The 20,641-nt window shown below is 35.0% G+C and overlaps 3 protein-coding genes across 4 annotated transcripts; all 3 read left to right on the forward strand.

Annotated features, from left to right (window-relative positions):
* The first annotated feature begins 2,613 nt into the window (after positions 1 to 2,613).
* On the forward strand, positions 2,614 to 7,645 carry LOC107797521 (putative alkaline/neutral invertase B). Of its 2 annotated transcripts, none has more exons than XM_016620419.2 (5): positions 2,614 to 2,777; positions 3,623 to 4,103; positions 4,999 to 5,430; positions 6,043 to 6,601; positions 7,082 to 7,645. In XM_016620419.2, the coding sequence occupies exons 2-5, from the start codon at positions 3,681 to 3,683 to the stop codon at positions 7,369 to 7,371; spliced, it is 1,704 nt and encodes a 567-aa protein (XP_016475905.1). In that variant the 5' UTR covers positions 2,614 to 2,777; positions 3,623 to 3,680; the 3' UTR covers positions 7,372 to 7,645. The 2 variants fall into 2 exon arrangements, with proteins under 2 accessions (XP_016475905.1, XP_016475906.1); XM_016620420.2 differs by having other exon boundaries at positions 2,642 to 2,777; positions 3,665 to 4,103.
* Positions 7,646 to 10,232: 2,587 nt separating this feature from the next.
* Positions 10,233 to 16,016, forward strand: LOC107803195 (uncharacterized). Its single transcript, XM_016626833.2, has 6 exons — positions 10,233 to 10,587; positions 11,626 to 11,825; positions 14,470 to 14,610; positions 14,734 to 14,814; positions 15,383 to 15,507; positions 15,603 to 16,016. The coding sequence occupies exons 1-6, from the start codon at positions 10,365 to 10,367 to the stop codon at positions 15,649 to 15,651; spliced, it is 819 nt and encodes a 272-aa protein (XP_016482319.1). The 5' UTR covers positions 10,233 to 10,364; the 3' UTR covers positions 15,652 to 16,016.
* A 3,094-nt stretch (positions 16,017 to 19,110) lies between these two features.
* LOC107803188 (snakin-2) lies at positions 19,111 to 20,549 on the forward strand. The gene is made up of 3 exons (XM_016626824.2): positions 19,111 to 19,271; positions 19,474 to 19,519; positions 20,130 to 20,549. Exons 1-3 carry the CDS (start codon positions 19,185 to 19,187, stop codon positions 20,309 to 20,311), a joined length of 315 nt encoding a protein of 104 aa, XP_016482310.1. The 5' UTR covers positions 19,111 to 19,184; the 3' UTR covers positions 20,312 to 20,549.
* Positions 20,550 to 20,641: the final 92 nt, after the last annotated feature.

A 20,641-nucleotide genomic window follows, 5' to 3' on the forward strand; every position in this document is an offset into this window, starting at 1 on the left:
CTCAATGCAATAGATTATTTTTCATTGAATGGATGACGGCATTTATTTTGTCTTTATGAATATTATTCTTTCCGATGACATACGAAATCATTGCATTCGGATTTGACTATCGTCTGTCTTCAGTTCCACGTGTCGCTTCCTTGTGCAATCATTAAATATGAACATATTTTACCCGGTACAGAAATAACATAGTAGCCAATCGTGTAGTTCTAGAGTGGGGAATACAAGATCCAAAGGGGGTTGATAATTTGATTGGTGAATCTTCGAAGTATCAACAAAGTGGATATTTCTGTTTCTTTCTGTATGTACAAGACGTTACACGAATATGCAAGAACAATAAAGATCCAATGGCATATGTAGCCCGTGAATGATAAAGTACACTCGGTGAGGTTAGAAGGTGCTAAATTAAATAGTGTATAAGTTGCTACAATTACTTCGACAGGAACTACTGTTGGTATTGGAAACATCCTTATTTCCTCGACTCATTATGTGACGTGAAGTCCCTCGTTTGCAAAATAATTATTTGGTTATATATGCCATTTTGGGTTTTGCTCTAGTAAAAAGTTTCAGACATAAAATTATTAATACTAATGTTTTGGTACCAACCGTATCGTAGTACAACTACAGCTTTAGTTAGGTAAAATGATTGGAAAATGCAGTTGTGTTTGTGCTTGTGGAGCTGTATCTTTGCAAGAATGTTGATGAGTTAACTGATTTATAATTGGGAGAAAATTCATATTGATCAAGTTTAGTCAAAGACACTGGGATATATATATATATATATGTTTGTTTCATTTGTTATAAATTTATTCCCGACCGAATAGAATTATAACAGTCTATCCTTGTCTTAATTTGATATGTTCATGCTTGGTATCGCGACTCATTGCATGCATTTCACAGGTTCATAAATTAATCAATTAGTATGTAAAAGAAATGGCTACAAATCCAGAAATTACCTCAGTTTTATGAACTCTTAAAAACAGAGGTAGGCGATAATAGTCACCTGCTAGTTTTGTTGTCTTTGTGCATTCAAGCATATGTGGTTTAATCGTCGATAAAGCTTGAACGAATTAAAAACCACAGAAGACGGAGGTTTGAATCTCAATAGAAGCAGGAAAATCAAGAAGAAGTAATCTTATTTCATATGTGTAAATTTGGATTAGGAAAATTACTCGATATCATTCTAGTTGAAGAATACAAGTATTAGATGAAATAATTGAAGCGGGAGCAAGTTAGCACGGAATACCACCGTTGCCATAAAAGAAAAACGGTCATGTTAAGCTTTGTGCTCCTTTGTTAATAGGTACTATTTCCTACTTTCTGGATTTCTTGGTTGATAACTCGAATGAAGCTACTGCATCATTTAACAAGGAATGTACAATATTAACAACTGGTGCTAACGAACTCTCTGCCTTTAGCTTTTAAACCATATACCCATTTGTGTGCATCTGTGTATTACTAAGTTCGTACTCATTATCACAAAGAATTAGTGGACACAATAATACTTCGCACCATTGAGTAAAAATTTTAAATATCGTTTCTATTTTTTACCTTCTTGTTCTAATGGTGAACTAAATGGGAGATAACAAACTTAGTGTGCGTTGGTATGGAAAAAATCGTTTTTTGGAAAACGTTTTCTAACTCTTTCATGTTTGATTGGTCAAAATATTTTTAATTTTTTTTATAGGAAAATAAGTTCCTTAAAAATCAGGAAAATGACTTTTCGAGTAAGAAAAATAAGTTTTCTAAGTGGCATTTCATGATGATTGTCTCCTCTCCCTCCCAACATCCCACTCCACTCCTTGCCCTCCGCCCCATAGTATTAACCTAAATTATATACAATAAATAATCTTAGAACAATATTTTTTGCTTATCAAACACAAAAAAATAAATTTAAAAAATTACTTATTTTTCGGGAAATCATATACTACTATCTTTTTCGTACCAACAAACCCTTAGAGTTGTTTAAACATTGAGGAACAATTTATTGTTAGTAGTTTTTATTCGTTATGTTTGATATCATAAAGGACCGAATTTAATTGTTAAAATCTTGAGGTCTTAATTGATTCTCACATGTGACAAACTAGCGGGTCGAGTCGGATATAAGACGGGTCAAAAATGGGTAATGCAAAAACGAATAAATTATACGATCCGACTAGACCTATATTTAATACGGATAAAAAATAGTTAATCGACGGATCCATGGTATATGATCATTCCCCGGAGAATTTCCTAATCTCCCAAACTTAGTAACTTTCAATTTGAAATTTTACAAATATAAAAGTTAAACTCATTAGTTATTCATTACTTATATTTTTATCTATATTTGACCTATTTTAAAAAATTTATTATCCAACCACAGGATAATATGATTGAATAATCATTTTCTTTTATCCATTTTGGCATGTCTAACCACTGAGTCGATAATTTACACGGCAAAACTAGCGTTAACGCATTGACGTACGGGTAGAGTCAGCACAGAAAGAAAAAATCCGAAACGCCAAAAAAGATTTGATTGATCGGTTTTATATTCACGTACTCTCCGTGACGGTGTGAGACAGCAAAGAGTTTTGCTCCACCTTTATGGTTATGGTGTACGTACACAATGCAACCATCCAAAAAACCATTACCCTCCATTGATCTGTGACCAACCTGTCACCATTTTCTCTCTCTCTCTCTCTCTCTCTCTCTCACACACACACACACACACACACCAAAAGCCATTGATGTCTTCGCACTTTCTCGCTTTTCATCCGATTTCAGACGTCGTCGTATGTGTAAGTTTTCAAATGCCCATACGAGAACATGGTTTCTTTCGTGATTTCTTCTTTATTTTTTATTAACTTCTTTTTTGGAATTAATAGATAGAGATTAATTCATATGCATAACGCCAACTAGTTGTTGTTGTTGTCTTCTTCATTTTTTGTGATTTCTCGGAGATAAGTTAGTGATAGTACATGCATGCATTCGGTTGGCCTTCGGTTGAAATTTTGATATGGGTTGTTAAGGATTCTCATGATTTTATTGAATTTATACATCTGAATGTGCAAATTACCCCTGCTTGGTTCCAGTGAAGAAACAAAAAGTAACAAAGGATATGAGAATACAAGAAGAGTTTATCGTGATTGTTGAATCTAAGGTGCACTCCATTTCTTGAGTTGTTACATTAGGTTAATTAACGCCTCTACTGCAATTCCTCTCCGTACAGAATATGATTAATGAGTCATGCTACTAGGAGAGGATCCAGAATTTAAATTACTTTATGGGTTCGAGTTCGTGATTCTACAAAAGCTTCTAAATTAATTATTTGTACTTATCTAGTGCATTTTTAATACATATAGGGTTCGAGCCAAAATTACTGGGTTTGATTGAACCCATAACTAATAATGCATCTGCCCCTGGGTACTAGTCTTGATCTGTATGAAACACACAGTTGCTTTCAGTTACATTGATAACTGACATACATACTCTAGAGGGGCGCTAATGTTTGATTAATAACATATCAAAATGGCTTGAAAAGGTGTACCTGCTATTCTAGGCTCGTTTAGCTTCTTCAAGCTTCTGCCCCTTGTTTATAATTTTTATCAGTAATGCATGCTGCTGAATTCTCGTTTCAATGCAGATTGTTGAGCCTCTAAATAGCTTGTAAATCCTTTAACTATAGGCTTCAGCCTTCAAGAATGTCAACACTTTCTGGGGATGTATCTAATCATGGCAGTAGTATAAGAAATGTGGACTCTTTCAGTAGTGTGGCCGAATTGGAAGACATTGATTTCTCGAGGTTACCTAGGCCAAGACACTTAAATGTTGAGAGGCAGGGCTCACTTGAGAGGTCCCTTACCGATACTCAACTGGGCTTCTCTCCTCATCCCCCTTCTAGAGCTGAAAATTTCTTCCGCGCTTTGGACCACTTTGATGGTGTTTTTTCACCCTCAAAAAGATCGGGGTTCACTACCCCTAGGTCACCTTTTGGACCTGGGCCAAATCCTATGATTGCCGAGGCTTGGGAAGCTTTGAGGCGTACCTTGGTACACTTTCGCGGGCAGCCTGTTGGGACTATTGCTGCACTAGATAATTCAGACGAAAAGCTTAACTATGATCAGGTAACGTGTATTATGTCATTGTAAGGTCAACGGTATTGTGCATTGTTGTTTTAAATAGTTAACTTCGTAGTGATCTGAGGAAGAATTTTAGTTTTGCTTAGTTTGAATCACTAATTTGACATTACATATTCTGCAGTCCATTACCTTGCTAAAAGTTATCTGTAGTTAATTTGATTGAGCAATATTTTTTGCTCTTTAACAGTAGAAAACAGCTTAGTATCTGTGGATGGGATAATTGTACTCTCTAGTAAAATTAATCAGGTCAAATTAGTTTTACCTTTGGGAATCATGTACTATCACTCTCTTAGGCTTCTTGGTCCAAATACTAAGTGCTCTTTTAAAGCCATCTATTGCAAGATAAAAGTTTGTCGGTCAACTATGTTTGGCTCTAGATAAATTATGGTAATTGCAAGAAGTCCTCTACTCAGAGGGGAGTTGAGATGCCATCTTATTCCTCTGAGCTTGTTTTATAGGCTTTCAATTAATGAGCTATAGTTTCTTTTATCATTGTAATGATGAGAGTTTTATCCTTGTCCAATTAAAAGTGTTAATATCTGGAACTAATTGCATCCCAATAATGTGTATTATTGCACTCTATCCCCCTTCCAAATTCACATTTACTGGGATATCCACTCTAGCTGTCTTTTAATACACTAATTTCAGGACTGGGAAATTTTTTATATGCTGTCAAAAAGAAGTCTGGTCCACTGAGCAATTGAGTTGATTTCTTCCAAAATCATTGGTTAATACAATTGTCTGGAATATCCCTCTTTTATAATTATATAAATGTTTCTAAAGACATGAAAAAGTGATTTTCATTTGTTGTATGTGGCATTTGGAAGAGTAAGCTGTACAAAAGTTCTAGATGTTTGTTAATAGTCATCTATAACTTCAGGTGTTTGTCAGAGACTTTGTTCCAAGTGCGCTGGCTTTTCTAATGAACGGGGAACCAGAAATAGTGAAGAATTTCATCTTGAAGACTCTTCGTCTTCAATCATGGGAGAAAAAGATAGATCGATTCCAATTGGGAGAGGGTGTAATGCCAGCTAGTTTCAAAGTACTCCATGATCCAGTTAGAAATACCGAGACATTAATCGCAGATTTTGGGGAGAGTGCAATAGGAAGAGTGGCTCCTGTTGATTCTGGATTTTGGTGGATTATATTACTTCGTGCATACACAAAGTCTACAGGGGACACTTCTCTATCTGAGATGCCTGAATGCCAGAAGGGTATGCGCCTGATACTCAGTCTATGCCTTTCAGAGGGGTTTGACACATTTCCGACTCTTCTTTGTGCCGATGGATGCAGTATGATAGATCGTAGAATGGTGAGTTTCCTTCTTGTTTATCCTTGTTCTCACTGTTCTGAAATGATATAGAAAGGTCTCCATATGTTTTGTATACTGAAGTTTCATTGAGGTTGTAAATTCAAATTACAAGGGCTGTCATCCTTGCAAACTCAAATCATCACTCTCATGTTAGTATTTTACCAAATTAAGGAGTAGGAAGTTGGAACTCAATTTGTTTTTGCGTCAGAGGTGTTAGATTTGTTCCAAACTTCCAATTGCTAATTTAATTTGGAATGTTCTTATACAAATTTATCCAATAAATACTATCAGCTGAACTGGACGACCAACGTTGATGATGTCCCTAGAATACTTTCACATACCACACATATAAGCATCATATTTCTGTTACCTTTTCATCTAGTTATATTGAGACATAAGTGGTATCTCTGTCTGGAATTTCCTAAACATTTCTCATATGCAGATCTCTCTTTATCTCTCCCTCTCTCATATTAACCTTTACATCTGCATAGCAGAATTAGCAAACATTTGCTGCAACTAAAAAAAACTAGTTCTTCTATCCCTTTTGTGCTTAAGTATGCACTTGTATCCTGAAGTTTCACTGACTACTTTGTGATACACAAACATTATCAGGGTGTTTATGGATACCCAATAGAAATACAAGCACTATTCTTCATGGCTTTAAGGTGTGCACTTCTTTTACTCAAGCATGACGCTGAAGGGAAGGAGTTCATAGAACGAATTGTGAAGAGACTGCATGCATTGAGCTATCACATGAGAAATTACTTTTGGCTTGACTTAAAGCAACTTAATGACATATACAGATATAAAACTGAAGAATATTCCCATACAGCAGTCAACAAGTTTAATATCATGCCTGATTCTCTACCAGAATGGGTTTTTGATTTCATGCCAGTTTGTGGTGGCTATTTCATTGGAAATGTTGGTCCTTCGAACATGGATTTCCGCTGGTTCTGCTTGGGAAACTGTATTGCAATTTTATCTAGCTTAGCAACTCACGAACAGGCAACTAAGATCATGGATCTTATTGAGTCACGTTGGCATGAATTGGTGGGAGAGATGCCTTTGAAGGTTTGTTATCCGGCTATAGAGGGTCATGAGTGGCGGATTGTAACAGGATGTGATCCAAAAAACACTAGATGGAGCTACCACAATGGGGGATCATGGCCAGGTACCTATTTGTTCCTGGGTGTATACTGAAGTTTGAAATAGAATAGTGATGATCATCTCAGGGAATAGCAAAATGTTCTTTAATTATAGTTTGAAGGTTATTTTAATCATATTTGAAAGATATAATTTGGTTGAGATATTGAATTACACTTTTAGTTCCTGGTAAAACAATCCCAAGGACTTCCGAAACTGCCTTAAACTGGGTCTTCAATTCTCTAGAAGCGGTCAATGATGGAAAAGTTTCTTGTCATGGATGTGCCGCTCATCTATGTATAGTATTTACTTATTGTGTTTTTCCTTATATGGCCTATCTTGATCTTTTCTCAAGCAATTCCATAATTCAGCTTAGATGGTCTTATCAAATGCTTAAGAATTATTAAAAAACAGATCTGACTTGCCATATGAATTCTTTAGTAATTTTATATCTTCTCTAAGATTGTGTAGAGCATTCTCTCATATTTCATTCTGTCTCTGGCTGCAGTGCTTCTATGGCTCCTCACAGCAGCGTGTATCAAGACCGGGAGGCCTCAGATTGCAAGACGTGCCATTGAACTTGCTGAACTTCGGTTGTCCAAGGATGGGTGGCCTGAATATTATGATGGAAAACTTGGCCGATTCATAGGCAAGCAAGCGCGTAAATACCAAACATGGTCAATAGCTGGTTATTTGGTGGCAAAGATGATGCTTGAAGACCCATCTCATTTGGGAATGATTGCACTTGAGGAAGACAAGCAATTGAAGCCTGTCTTGAAACGATCAGCTTCGTTTTGATTGCTATATCTCAGCTTTTGCATCCGGATGTTGCCTACTAGAAATGACAAAACTTTGTAGAATTAGTATACAATGTAGTCAGAATGGGTTAGTCTGATTCTTTTTTCCTGTTTACCTACAATTTTCTTCCATTCTTGCTATTAGTTTCTGTTCACCCATACTTGCTATCTTGATTCTTGAACTCCATTTAGCTGTATTATTGACCTGTCTAGTTTACCTGATGAGTTATGACATGATTTTTCAGCCGTATATTGACATGTAGCTCTTCATAGAGTTATATCTATGATGTGGAATGTCTATGATGTGGGTTATTGTCCGACTGCAAAGAGACAATTCAGTAGTGAAGACGTGAGGTGATGTGTAATGTCCGTAAATATAGTATGTCGTGCATGCATTCCCAAATAGACAATTCAGTAGCCATAAGTTGATTCTAATTGTAAAGTTATGGGTCCGAATCAGTAGCTCTGTCCGTGTGCTTGGAATATTACAGGAACATCACCTATCTGTCACCTTTTCTCCATCAGAAAATATAGTGTGTGTTCTAAAAATTGTCACTGAGCAAGAAGAGCTTTGAAGGAGCAGTCACTCCATGTTAGTAGCAGCTTTTTAATTTTGCTAGTTCCTTGTTAACTCTTATTGCTTGTATGTGTACTCATATTTTCATGCATCTTTCTGTTTTTTCCAGTTGTACCTGTCGTCTATGGGTCATTACAAAAAAAAGGGCAGCCCGGTGCACTAAGCTCCCGCTATGCGCGGGGTCCGGGAAGGGCCGGACCACAAGGGTCTATTGTACTCTGTCTTACCCTGCATTTCTGCAAGAGGCTGTTTCCACGGGTTCAAGAGGCTGTTTACACGGCTCGAACCCGTGACCTCCTGGTCACATGGCAACCGCTTAACCAGTTTCTGCAAGAGGCTGTTTCTTTCCCGTAGCGTGATCTTAATAAAAGAATATGATTCTGGAATGGAACTTTCACACTTAATTGGTTGTCATAAAACTTGGAGTCTATAGAACAAAGATTGCAACTCAATATTGATGATTAGAAACATTGAAAAGAACCTGTTACTAAACGCAAGAGGAAGATATTGTAGATGCTAAAATCTACTGGCATCAGGAACAGGGCCACTGGCAACAAAGATGGTAAAAAAGTGAAAGAAAACAACGATAAAATGAAGACTCATGATGTCGAGAAACCACCATGAATGTGGCTTCTTTTGTATTCTGATTTGAGTTAAAGTTCCTAGTAAAATTACAGCATCATCTTTCAATTTCCTAGAGTCAATTTCGAACAGAAACGCACAACCGGAGTAAAGTATATATGATCATGGCTGCTATGTGGCTAAAGTCCAGGTTACAGTACTTGAATATTTGTATACTCTAGAACACAAGATCTGTATCCAGATCCAGTGAATATTTGTATCCAGACCCATCTTCATTGTAGCTCTAACATGCCTCGGGCTCCGTACCAAACATCCACACAAGTCTAATACGGATTCGCTCGCGCGATCAAACCACCACAATAACATCCGAAACCACGAATTGGACCTCAAAACACATGAAATTTACATTGAAACTCAAGAATTTCTAAAAACACAACCACGCGTCCGATTCCTATCAAATCAACTCGGAATGACACCAAATTTTGCACACAAGTTCCAAATAACAAATCGCACCTATTCCAAGTCCCAAAATCAAAATCCGTACCCGATATCCATAAAGCCAAACCATAGTCAAACTTAAGGAATTTCTAAACCTTCAAATTGCCAACTTTCGGCAAAACAAGCCAAATCAACGTAGGGACCTCCGAATTCAATTTCGGGCATATGCCCAAGTCCAAAATCACTATACGAATTTATCGGAACCATCAAAACACCGTTCCGGGGTGGTTTTCACAAAATTCAAACCTCAGTCAATATTTCCAACTTAAACTTCTAAATGAAAATCACTCCTCCAAATCAATCCCGAAACATCCGAAAGTAGAATCCGACCATACACGCAAGTCATAATACAGAATATGAAGTCACTCAAAACCTCGAACCACTGAACGGAACGCTAAAGCTCAAAATGACCGGTCGGGTCGTTACACTACTATCCCCAGACTCTACTTGTGGGATTACACTACATTCATTATTGTTGTTGTTGTTTCTATATTTTGTTGATTCGATAATTCAAATAATTAGCCAATACACGCTTTATGCAATTCAAAACACATATTTCAAATTCCTGCTGATCTAGTGTATTACCATATTCCACCAATTGTCATTCTTTAATTATCTGGTCATATTGTAGTTGCTAATTTTCCTGTATTTCTTTAGCCAAGCCTGGTCAAAGTTTGGAAGTGCATATTTACCAAAACAGAAGATTTTAATATTGGCAAAATTTAAGAGGAAGTAACATGTTTCTATTTTATCATCTCAAACATAATTCTCATACTATGTATGTGATTAAAATTTTAAAATCTTTGTATTATGAAGTTTACGAGCTACCCACAATTTTGAGTGAACTATGTTGGTGGAATATCATGGTTATCCATGTATGAAAAATTATGGTATTGCTAATCCAATGGTTGTTATGTATAAAAATAGTATTAAATAAGGTGTATAACTAATACAAGTATTGGTTATATATAGATTGAAAAATACTACCAAACTAGAATGATAGTACAATATATATATATATATATATATATATATATATATATTTTATTTTATTTTATTTTTTTTTTTGCTATTGTTTAGTTGACCTCTGTTTTCACTTTACTTCCCCAAAGCCTAATTTTTATCCTTCCGAAGCCCCAACAAGGTATACTGGTAAAAAAAAAAAACCATCGGTTAGTGTCCAACAAGATCGACTCCTCTTAATTAATGAATTCTTTCGCTACATATTCTATTTTCACCAATATTCACCTCCTCGTATATTTCAATCTTAAAGTTTAATTTCGTTATCGAATATTAGTCATATTCATCCGCAAATCGAGAAAAAAAAAACAAGCAGCATGAGGACGACACGGAGGCCGATCCACGCCGTGTCGACATGGGTCCGCCGGCAACCGCCAAAGGTGAAGGCTTTTCTGGCGGTCATCACCGGCATGGCGGCGCTTGTTCTCCTACGCGCCATCGTTCACGATCACGATAACCTCTTCGTCGCCTCTGAGGCTGTTCACTCCATTGGAATCTCCGTTCTCATCTATAAGCTCATGAAAGAAAAAACTTGTGCCGGTAATTAAATTCATTCCTCCCTTTATTTACGAATTGTGTAATTGTTACCCGTTGTTTTATTGTCAAAAGATTGCTTCGTTTGCCTGAATTTAGAAAGATCTAACTTTTTGGGTTCAGCTGTTGATGAATTCTAGGGTTTTGTTTGTTGATTTAAATTAGGAATTGAAGTAATCTAGAGATCGTTGCTTAATAATTTGGATAACAGATCGTCACTAGGTGCAATTTCAGATTAACAGCTTTTTTTTATGGATTTGATGAGTGGGATGGTGTTGGGGGGGGGGGGGTTGATTTTGTTGACTCTATAATATGTTATGATTGAAGGATAGCCTCGAGGTCGGTAAAGTTGTCTCCTTGACCTATATAGGTCACTTGTGAAATCGGTCACGCTATGCGTCAGGGTAGGCTACCTACATAATACCCTTTGGGTGATCGTGTGATCCTTCTTGCATCGGGCTGCCATTATTGAATGTGACTGATGAAATTTATGATGCAACAGTTTTCTAGGCGGAATATTAAGCAGTGTGACGCAGACCTATGTTAACTTTGCCTACCGGTGCTTCTGTTCTTAAAGAATGCAACCATTCTTGTGGGTTAAGATGAAGTGGCGAACAACTTGCTAGGGTTTTTTCCTTTTCATTACAAACATTAGTCATAAGGAGTATCTTCAGATATGTAAAGCAGTCCTTTTCTCGTGGCTAATAATTTTAGATTAGGGAGGTGACAGGTGAATAAGAGCTAAAGCACTTGCTTGATTTTTTGGAGCTCGTGCTGGTTATGGTTTCTTTAAGGACTAGTAAACATGGCTTATACTATTTTATGCGCATGCTTAAAGTTCTTTGAAAAAAAAAACGTCAATAAACAAGTAAAATATGAGACTGTGGAAGTAAAAGGCAGACTGGAACTTTAAGCATGCGCATAAAATAGTATTTTGGGAGCTTTGCCTTTTATTTCTGTTTCAATCCTTTGCCTCAGTTTTTTCTGATTGCATATTCCATAAGCAACAATAGTAATTTATAACTCTGTCGTATATTGTTGCAGGGCTTTCACTCAAATCGCAGGAGCTCACTGCTATGTTTTTGGCTGTTAGACTGTATTGTAGTTTTGTCATGGAATATGATATACACACTTTACTTGATTTAGCTACATTCGCTACGACCTTGTGGGTTATTTATATGATCCGTTTTAAGCTTAAATCAAGTTACATGGAGGACAAAGACAATTTTTTAATCTATTACGTGGTAAGTCACAAACACCTTATGCATACCTTTTTTTCAATTTTCTTGTTAAGTGGTACTTAGTTGTGTCATTGGGGCTAGTTTCTCAGTTGGCATCTTCCTCTCAAAGAAAGATACATGATTCCTGGTTTTGACATGTTAATAGTGTGTTTATGTATGTGTGTGCATAGCTATATATACATGCGTGTAACGAGGCAACTATGAGTTATTATGGCTTCAGAAGTCTATACCTTGATGTAAAGGTCTATGATTGATTTAACAGTCCATGATAGATACAGCTCTCACCAGGATCTGCTAGTGTTGAAAAATCCAGTTTTACAGATATAAACAAAGAAAGATCTTGACAAATGACAAGTTTTTGGTGTGGATAAAATCTGACATACAACTTACTCATCCAGTCTAACAATTCAAAAGTTTAAGTTTAGTATGCACGACTAACAGTATCATGCTCTTGGTCTCATCACCTGCAATGCTATTTCCAAAAAATGATTTGGTGTCTTTTGTTTTCGCCATACAAAAGTAGATTCTGGTTCAATCTGATGTTCGATTTCTTTTTTTTTTTTTGCGCATAAAATAAGAAGTCGCTGGTGATTTTTGCACTACTTTGTCATAATTAACAATTTGCTCATTATATGAAAATGATATTAAGTTATAGATGAAAGGTTATTTTGCTCTGAATATTTTATTCTACTCACTCTTCTCTGCACTGTTTTTTTATATGAATTGGTTGCTGGAAAACGATAGGATAGTTATTGAAAACTGTAGAATGCCAAAGTCTAAAAGGATTACCAGGACGTCGGCACTCTCTTTTATGCCATTCTCCATGTACATGTACTGTCCCAACTCTCAAGTAATGAAGGATAACATTTAGATGCGTCTTTAAACTTTCTGTCAAATAAAAGGTTGATGTTTTAAGAGTTGTTTGACCTACTTTCTATTTTATCAGAAAAATGTGTAAGTATTAACTTTTACATATTTTGAGTTTAGTAATATTTGTCACTCGTTCTGTCTATTCAAAATTAATGTAATTGATAGGAATCCACTATTGTTATAATAACAAAGCTATACTATGTTTTCATCTAAACTATCCAGGATATGATAAATAGATTTTGTTCATTTTAACATCATAATTGCATATAAATAGATTTTGTTCATTTTAACATCATAATTGCATATAGTGTGGATCCGATGATATTTTCTTATCAGGTGTGATTATTTTCAACATAATGTGCATTAGGTCTTTGCTTAGGCAAGATACACATTAGATCCGACATATGACGCAAAGAACTAGCTCACATTAGGTTTTTGCTTAGGCAAGATACACTTAAGCATTGATATATGTCAAAACTTATTTGTATTAAGTTATCAGGATCGGTATTATTTAGGGGTCTTAAGATAATGAAAATTGTTCAACTAATTTGATTAGACGTGAAGATTAGAGGAAAAAAGAATTTTATTGTATCTATTGGAAGAAATAAAGAAATATAATCTATGTCTAATTATCATATTTAATGTCAAATTTGAACTTAAAATGGTTCTCAATGTATTTTAGTCAATTGGGTGTATCTCAAGTTACAGATAGCTTAGGCCTCCTCCTAGTAACCTCTGCTCCCACAACAGAAGAAGGTAAAGGCATAAATGAACGGGCTGATCATCTTGTTATAACTTTTCCTTGTTTTCTATTTATTTATTACTTTCAGTACGGCAAATCAAATTCAATAATAAAGCACCTTTCTTGGTAATATAAGAGTAACCAAAAGTTCAAAACACAGTTCTTCCTTCAGGAGCCTAAGAACTGAAACACATTTAGTTGTTGCCATCTGCAGTGCTGTATTTGCTATCTAATTTAGTTATCCACTTCATAAATTTATTAATCTTATGTTCCTTTTGATAGATGAAAGCTAAAGGGTTTATTGAACTCACACTCAAACCTCAAGTGCTATCCAATGTTGATATTTGATACCAGCATATCCTATAATCTCTCTGCCCCATTTTTATGGTATTCTTCTATTTTTTAAAGTTTCGACACTATTCCACTAAAAATCTTATTTTATATAATATATACAACTTTTGTAATTTATAAGATTCAGAATTTAAACTTTGATGCCATGTTTCCTCTATCAAACTTTTTTTCAACCTTTAAAATAATAATTTTTCTTCCACTATTACTTATATAACACACAAGTCAAATTCGAAAGCTTAGACTCAATGTCCAATCAAATGGTGTAAAATAAAGTGACATCGAGGGAGTACAACCTATTTTCTAGTAAGCATTTCGAAGTAGTAATTTATTCATGGATTATTTTGCCAGTTTAGCAATGCCATGTTAGTGAAGTGACCAGAGACTGCTATTTTGCCATTGCTATAGAAGCTACCCTTCGGACCAATATATCTCTGGCATTGGGGATTAAGAATCGTTTTGCAAATAATTTTCTGTGGACTCTGAATGGAGTCTGTGTGGCTTTCAGTTTTATCTTCATTTCAAGATTGTAAAGTATCTTTGATTCATTCAAGCAGCTGGTTTCATTACGTCTCCTTGTTTTTGTATTAATTTTGTTTGCATGACTCTTGTAATGCCATCCTCTGCAGAGTTTTTTCTATTTTCTTTTGAGAAGAATGTATGTGTGTTTTTTTCAATTTTCTGCAGGTGATCCCTTGTGCTGCCTTAGCTTTATTAATTCATCCATCTACATCACATCTCTTCGTTAATAGAGTCTTCTGGGCTTTCTGTGTTTACTTGGAGGCAGTTTCTGTGCTACCTCAACTTCGTGTCATGCAAAACACTAAGGTATAATTGCATGTAATTATTTATGAAATGCAGATCCCCCCCCCCCCAACCCCCGTCAGTATTTTTGTGTTGCGGAACTAGAATCAACTGCCTTTGACAAGTCCTTTGATGTTTTGTATACAGATAGTTGAACCATTCACAGCTCATTATGTATTTGCATTGGGTGTTGCAAGGTTCTTAAGCTGTGCTCACTGGGTTCTCCAGGTTTGATTTGCAAACTCTCAGTTCGTGAAGTATTTGGATATCAAAACTTGTCAGATAATTTATTTCTCAAAATATCACAATTTGTCAGATAACTTTATTTGAAAATGTCATTCATATTTCCTGGATGGAGCCGCGTTTTACGATTTTACCCAGCATAGTTTGTTCTGAAGAAATTTAACTAGCTGATATGATGCTCAGATTTTATCTTCTTTTTTTTAATAACTGCCTAATTGGCTTAGCTTAGGGGTACTGTATGGAATATATTTAGTTAAGCAGGCATAGAATTGCATTGTTATCATACCGAGTTCTCACTATGTTGTGTGGAATTCATTAAGAATGTTCAATTATTTTTCACTTGGTTGATCAAGATGTTTGATGTATGATAAGTTGTCAATGCGGGAATATGTATTGGTTGGTCATATATTCACATCGTAGGATCTTGTTGGCATTATAAACTTTGCTATTACTATTTAAGGAGTATTTGAGTTCTCTTAGTCTCCAGATTCATTTGTACACCCATGCTATACAGTTGTGATAACCTTCTGGTTTCTTCTTGGCTTTGTGTCAGGTCTTGGACAGTCGCGGTCATCTGCTGGTAGCATTGGGTCATGGTCTATGGCCTTCTATGGTTCTTATATCCGAAATTGTCCAAACCTTTATCTTAGCAGACTTCTGTTACTACTATGTTAAAAGGTTGAAAATGCTCTGCATGTCAATTTGTTTCTTATCTTCTGGCTTTCACAAAGCTGTATTGACTATGACATCTGCACATTTTAAATTTATTGCAGTGTTTTCGGTGGACAGCTGGTCATGCGCCTTCCTTCTGGAGTAGTGTAACTGATGATTGTGTTGGTCATGGACAGAAATTTCACATACGTTTGTTGCCTTCCTTTTGCTTATCTTTGGTCTCTCTACAAGGTCAAAATCTGGTCTAGGGCTCTCCAGGCGTAAAATCAAGAGTGCGGTGGTCTGTGAAGTTAGTATTATCTAAAATATTTTCTGGTAATCCTAGATTATACTTTACTTTTTTAGCAGTTAGCAATGTCTTAAAATGAAGCAGTTGATTTTCTCTCAATCCTAGATTACTTTACTTTGTTAGCACTAACATCATATGGCTTTCAGATATGTACTCATTTTTGTACTTATGTACCACTGTGAATGATTAATGATTCTGATTCCGACACAATTTATCCCTGTTTGTTGAACAACTGGATGTACCCCACCCCTCCCCCCTTTCCCTTTCCCTTTCCGGATGGTCATATTGCAAGGGACTAAGAGTTTGTACCTTCCAGTCATAGAGGCTTTCATTTGTACGAACTTGTGACACAATTTTTCTGAATGGATATGCAACAATGGATCTACCACTCACTCCACCACAAAGATAATGTTACTTTCATTTCTATTGGCCCCTCAGGCAATCATCTGCTTTTGTTGAAAATGAGAGGTATACCTGCTTTTAGGTCTAAAGGATTCTTGGTCCTTTCGTTTTTTTTTTTCCTTTTCTGATGAGGTGGTCTCTGAGGCAACTTGCATGCGCTTCGATTATTTCACCGGTTATTTTTGTTATTTCCACCAGTACAGTAACTCTTATTATGGCTAAAGATATATATGAGAATAAATCACTATGTCTTTGTTGGGAACTCTGGCTTCACACAGGGCGGGCCTCGACCTTCATTTTATTGTAAACGGTTGGGAATTTTTGGTTGGTGTTTTAACATCAGAAGTTTGAAATAATCCTTTTTTTTTCCTTCCAGCTCTTTCTCTTTATAACATATGTTGTCCCTCTTTATCCTTGAGGTTACTTATAGCCTGTTTGGCCAAGCTTCTCCGAGCCAAAAGCACTTTTTTTCCCCCAAAGTTTTGAGTGTTTGGCCAAACTTTTAGAAGAAAAAAATTGCTTTTGAGTAGAAGCAGAAAAAAATAATTTTTCTTCAAAAGCACTTTTGAGAAAAATACACTTAGAAGCAGTTTTTAAAAGTTTGGCCAAACACTAATTGCTACTGAGAAGTGTTTTTCAAATGAATTAGCCAAACACAAAGTGGTTCTCACCAAAAGTAGAAAAAATACTTCTCAAAATAAGTTGATTTTTGCAGCTTGACCAAACAGGCTATTAGACTTGTGGACTGTTGCATCAAAGCTAGTCATAGATGTGTAACGATTGGGTTCCTCTCCCTGGTCACTTGATTCAAGGGTTAAGTTTGGTATTCCCACCATTGCATTTGCACAGTGCCTGCTTCTGTGAACTGATAGTGTACATTTTTATATCATCGTCTAAGAAAAGTAATTGAAACAATTCTCGATTTAAATACACTATAGTAAGTATTTTCAATGAACTTGTTAGAATATCTAATAACAATCTTTCACCTATATAACACTAAAGTAAAATGATGAACTTGTGAAGTTTCTTGAAATAATTGTAATCAGCTTCCCCGTTGGTGAAATGCCAAAAATAAAACAAGGAGTTGTTTTACCACTCGTGGGCTACATAAAAAAGTCACTTCGGTCAAAATTGACTCAAGTATTTTCCGAATATTCTTAAGTTTGTGTATGATTTTTTTAACACGATAAGTATGTGCATGATTTGAAGACGAAAGTGATAGGAGTATTATTGACGTAAAAATCTTTTTCCTCATTAGTTTTTGTCTTTTTTTACTTTTTTGTTGCCTTCCAATGCTCTTATTAATCGTGCGTCTAGAAAGTTTCCAAGTGTCTAACATGTTGTTTTTTTCCAAATCGAAGAGCTAAGATTTAAATATAATTTTTTGTGGTAATCCTTTTGGAAAAGGAGAGTTCCAGAATACAAACAGCTGTAGTGCAACAAGATGCTAGCTGTTGTATTAACTCATTCAATAGTAATCACATTACACAACAAAAAAGGAAGTAGCATTCATAGTAGTAGTTGTTATAAGATGTTAACTTTTGACTACCAAATCATGCTCTTATCTTTCCATTATATGTATCTTTATAAGTTTTTTGAATTAATGGCTCAAACTCCTAAATGATTATTTGATGCTTTGCTCAACTTCAACTACTGGTCCAAACGCGTTTCGTTAAAAAAAAGGAACTTCTTTTGTCATATAGCTTTATTATTGGTGTTCTATGGATTAAGATGGATTCCCTATTTCGGTAATGAGGAGATTGATTGAACTTTAAAGTTTAAACTGCACCTTACTTATCTGTCACTCAACTTGTTTCTTTACCTCTGTTAAATATAAAATGTTGAATTTTTATTTATTCTTGTCTTATCGGTTTCAACACATTAATTCGTATTCGATTTAACTCGGCCATTTGTCATGCTAGCTAGAACTGAGTTCTCTCAAGTTCAAATAGAAATATTCCGGGGAGGTAGGCGGAGTAAGAATTTCAACCTTATGAGTTTTGAATTTTAGAACGATTTTAACTATTAATAATATAATTGAGTTTTAAATTTAATATTTGTATATATTTATTAAACTTTTTAACACAAACACATTGTTTGAGCAAAAATTAATGAGTTCGCCCGAATCTAACGTCAGGCTACTAGCTCTTCCCTAGGAGGATTGAACAAATAATTGACTTCTACTATTACCTTTAACTCGAATTATGTATACGTAGCTGATATTTTATAAGAAAACATATACTTATTGTAAATTCGTAGTTATTATCACAAAAGAGTGTCATATACTATATTATTTGCGGTTATTCGTAAGAATCTTGAGTTCTTTTCTGGCAGCGGATAATGTAATTAAATAGAACTCAACTTGTTTTAATTAATTCATGTAATGAAACGTCTGAGACTTTATATGTTAGCTTTGTCCACCTACTACTGCAATTATACACACCTTGGGAAGTGTACTAATAATTCCAGACTCTCTGACCAGGCTGTTAAATTTTACTTCCTCGAAACATTTCGTCATTTTACTTTTTTTTCAAGTGATATACTCTTATGTTTCCAATTAGTTAGTAGCGTGTTAATTAAATAAGATATTTTAAAAAAGGATAAAAATAGTCTAGAGACAAGTATTTTTATGATTAAAGCTATTAAATATTTTTAATTAATGGTTTGCAAAAATATTCAAAGACAAGGGAGCAATTATATTCTTTCTCTATTTAACTAGTATACTATAGCGTAGTTACCTACTACAATTAAGCATTTACGTACCTAAATTTATTCGCATGCATGCTATTCCTCCGCGTACTTGCCTTTATTCTTCTTCTTTTTTTAATTTTTTTAATATAATTTTTGGGTGTTTCTATGCTATTTGTCCTCAAATGAACCTACACACTTCTTACTTGCCTATAAATACCTCATTGGTCTTCCTTCTCAAGTCACACTAAAATATTAAGCTTTAAACAAATTTCCATTACTTCTAAAGAATTTCAAACTTCCAATGGCCATTTCTAAAACTCTCTTTGTTTCATTAGTTCTCTCCTTGCTCCTCCTCGATCAAGTTCAATCCATTCAAACTGATCAAGTGGTAAGTATTTTTATCAACTCCTTTGCTTACTTCAAAACCTAAAAATATCATATTTGGTTGATCATCTATATTTTCGAATTGCTCATTTTAGTGACCTTCACTATTTTAACCATATGAAAACAATAAATTTTCCTTGCTACATAAGTAAGTCTTATTTCTTAAACTCAAGTTTCATTCAGCTGATGATGTTTGATTTTTGCAGACCAGCAATGCTATTTCTGAAGCCGCTTATTCCTACCCGAAAATCGGTATGCTATCCTTGTCAACTTTAATTACTCTCTGATGCCATATACTAACATTTTGTCACCTTCTTTATACACTTTTTTTTGGTCGTGTATGTCCTGTCCTTTAAGCTTTGTTTATTATCTATTGAAAAACCATATTGTTCAGAGTTACATAAAACTGACAAAAGAAACTTTTGTCCTATTTAATTCATTAAAAGAATTTATCTTTTATCCGTTACCGTGTAATTAATGAAATTTCTTTTTACACTCGTAAAGCATTTAACCGGTTTTAGCATGCCACTAACCATCTTTTTCAGGTTATAATCTCGAGTTTACTATAATAAAAATTTACATACAGTTAGCTCTTGATTATTCAAATACTCCTATTATTTATACCATCAGCATATAAGCTTAAACTCTATCTTATTCTGTTTTAAGAAAGTATAATTGTACTTTAGTATGTTATTTGCTCTATTGTCTAAAATACCAAATTAGACGTACAGTTTACCAGTTGCATATGTTATTGTAGGTCACTTTAACCAGATAATATAAAAAATCTATACAATATCAGTATATATACAATGATTACACTCTTTATTAATGGGCTTTATTGTGTGTGTGTGTGTGTGTAAAGATTGTGGGGGAGCATGTAAAGCAAGGTGCCGTTTATCATCAAGGCCAAGATTGTGTAAGAGAGCATGTGGAACTTGTTGTGCTAGATGTAACTGTGTTCCTCCTGGCACTTCTGGCAACACTGAAACTTGCCCTTGCTATGCAAATATGACTACTCACGGCAACAGACGCAAATGCCCTTAATTTATTAATCTTCTTTTTAAAATCTTCTGCTACTTATTGTTTTCCTCAGACTATACTATATGGTCCTGTCCATATTGTATCAATAAACAAAATGTAGTAAATGTTTTTACGATATTTGTTTTTGTGTCTTTTCTTTTTGAGGAATTGTGTCCTCTCCTCTTGGTGAGTTAATACATTTGTAATGCTTTGTATTCTTGTTTGTATTATATGAGATGTGGAATAAATGAAGTTTTGTATAGTTTTTGATATTCTCTTAAAGAAGTTTCTTTTTCACATACAACCATCCAAGCAGAGTACGTATAAATGTGGACATCTATAACTAATAATAAA

Source organism: Nicotiana tabacum, chromosome 19 (assembly GCF_000715075.1).
Source record: "Nicotiana tabacum cultivar K326 chromosome 19, ASM71507v2, whole genome shotgun sequence".
NCBI lineage: Eukaryota > Viridiplantae > Streptophyta > Magnoliopsida > Solanales > Solanaceae > Nicotiana > Nicotiana tabacum.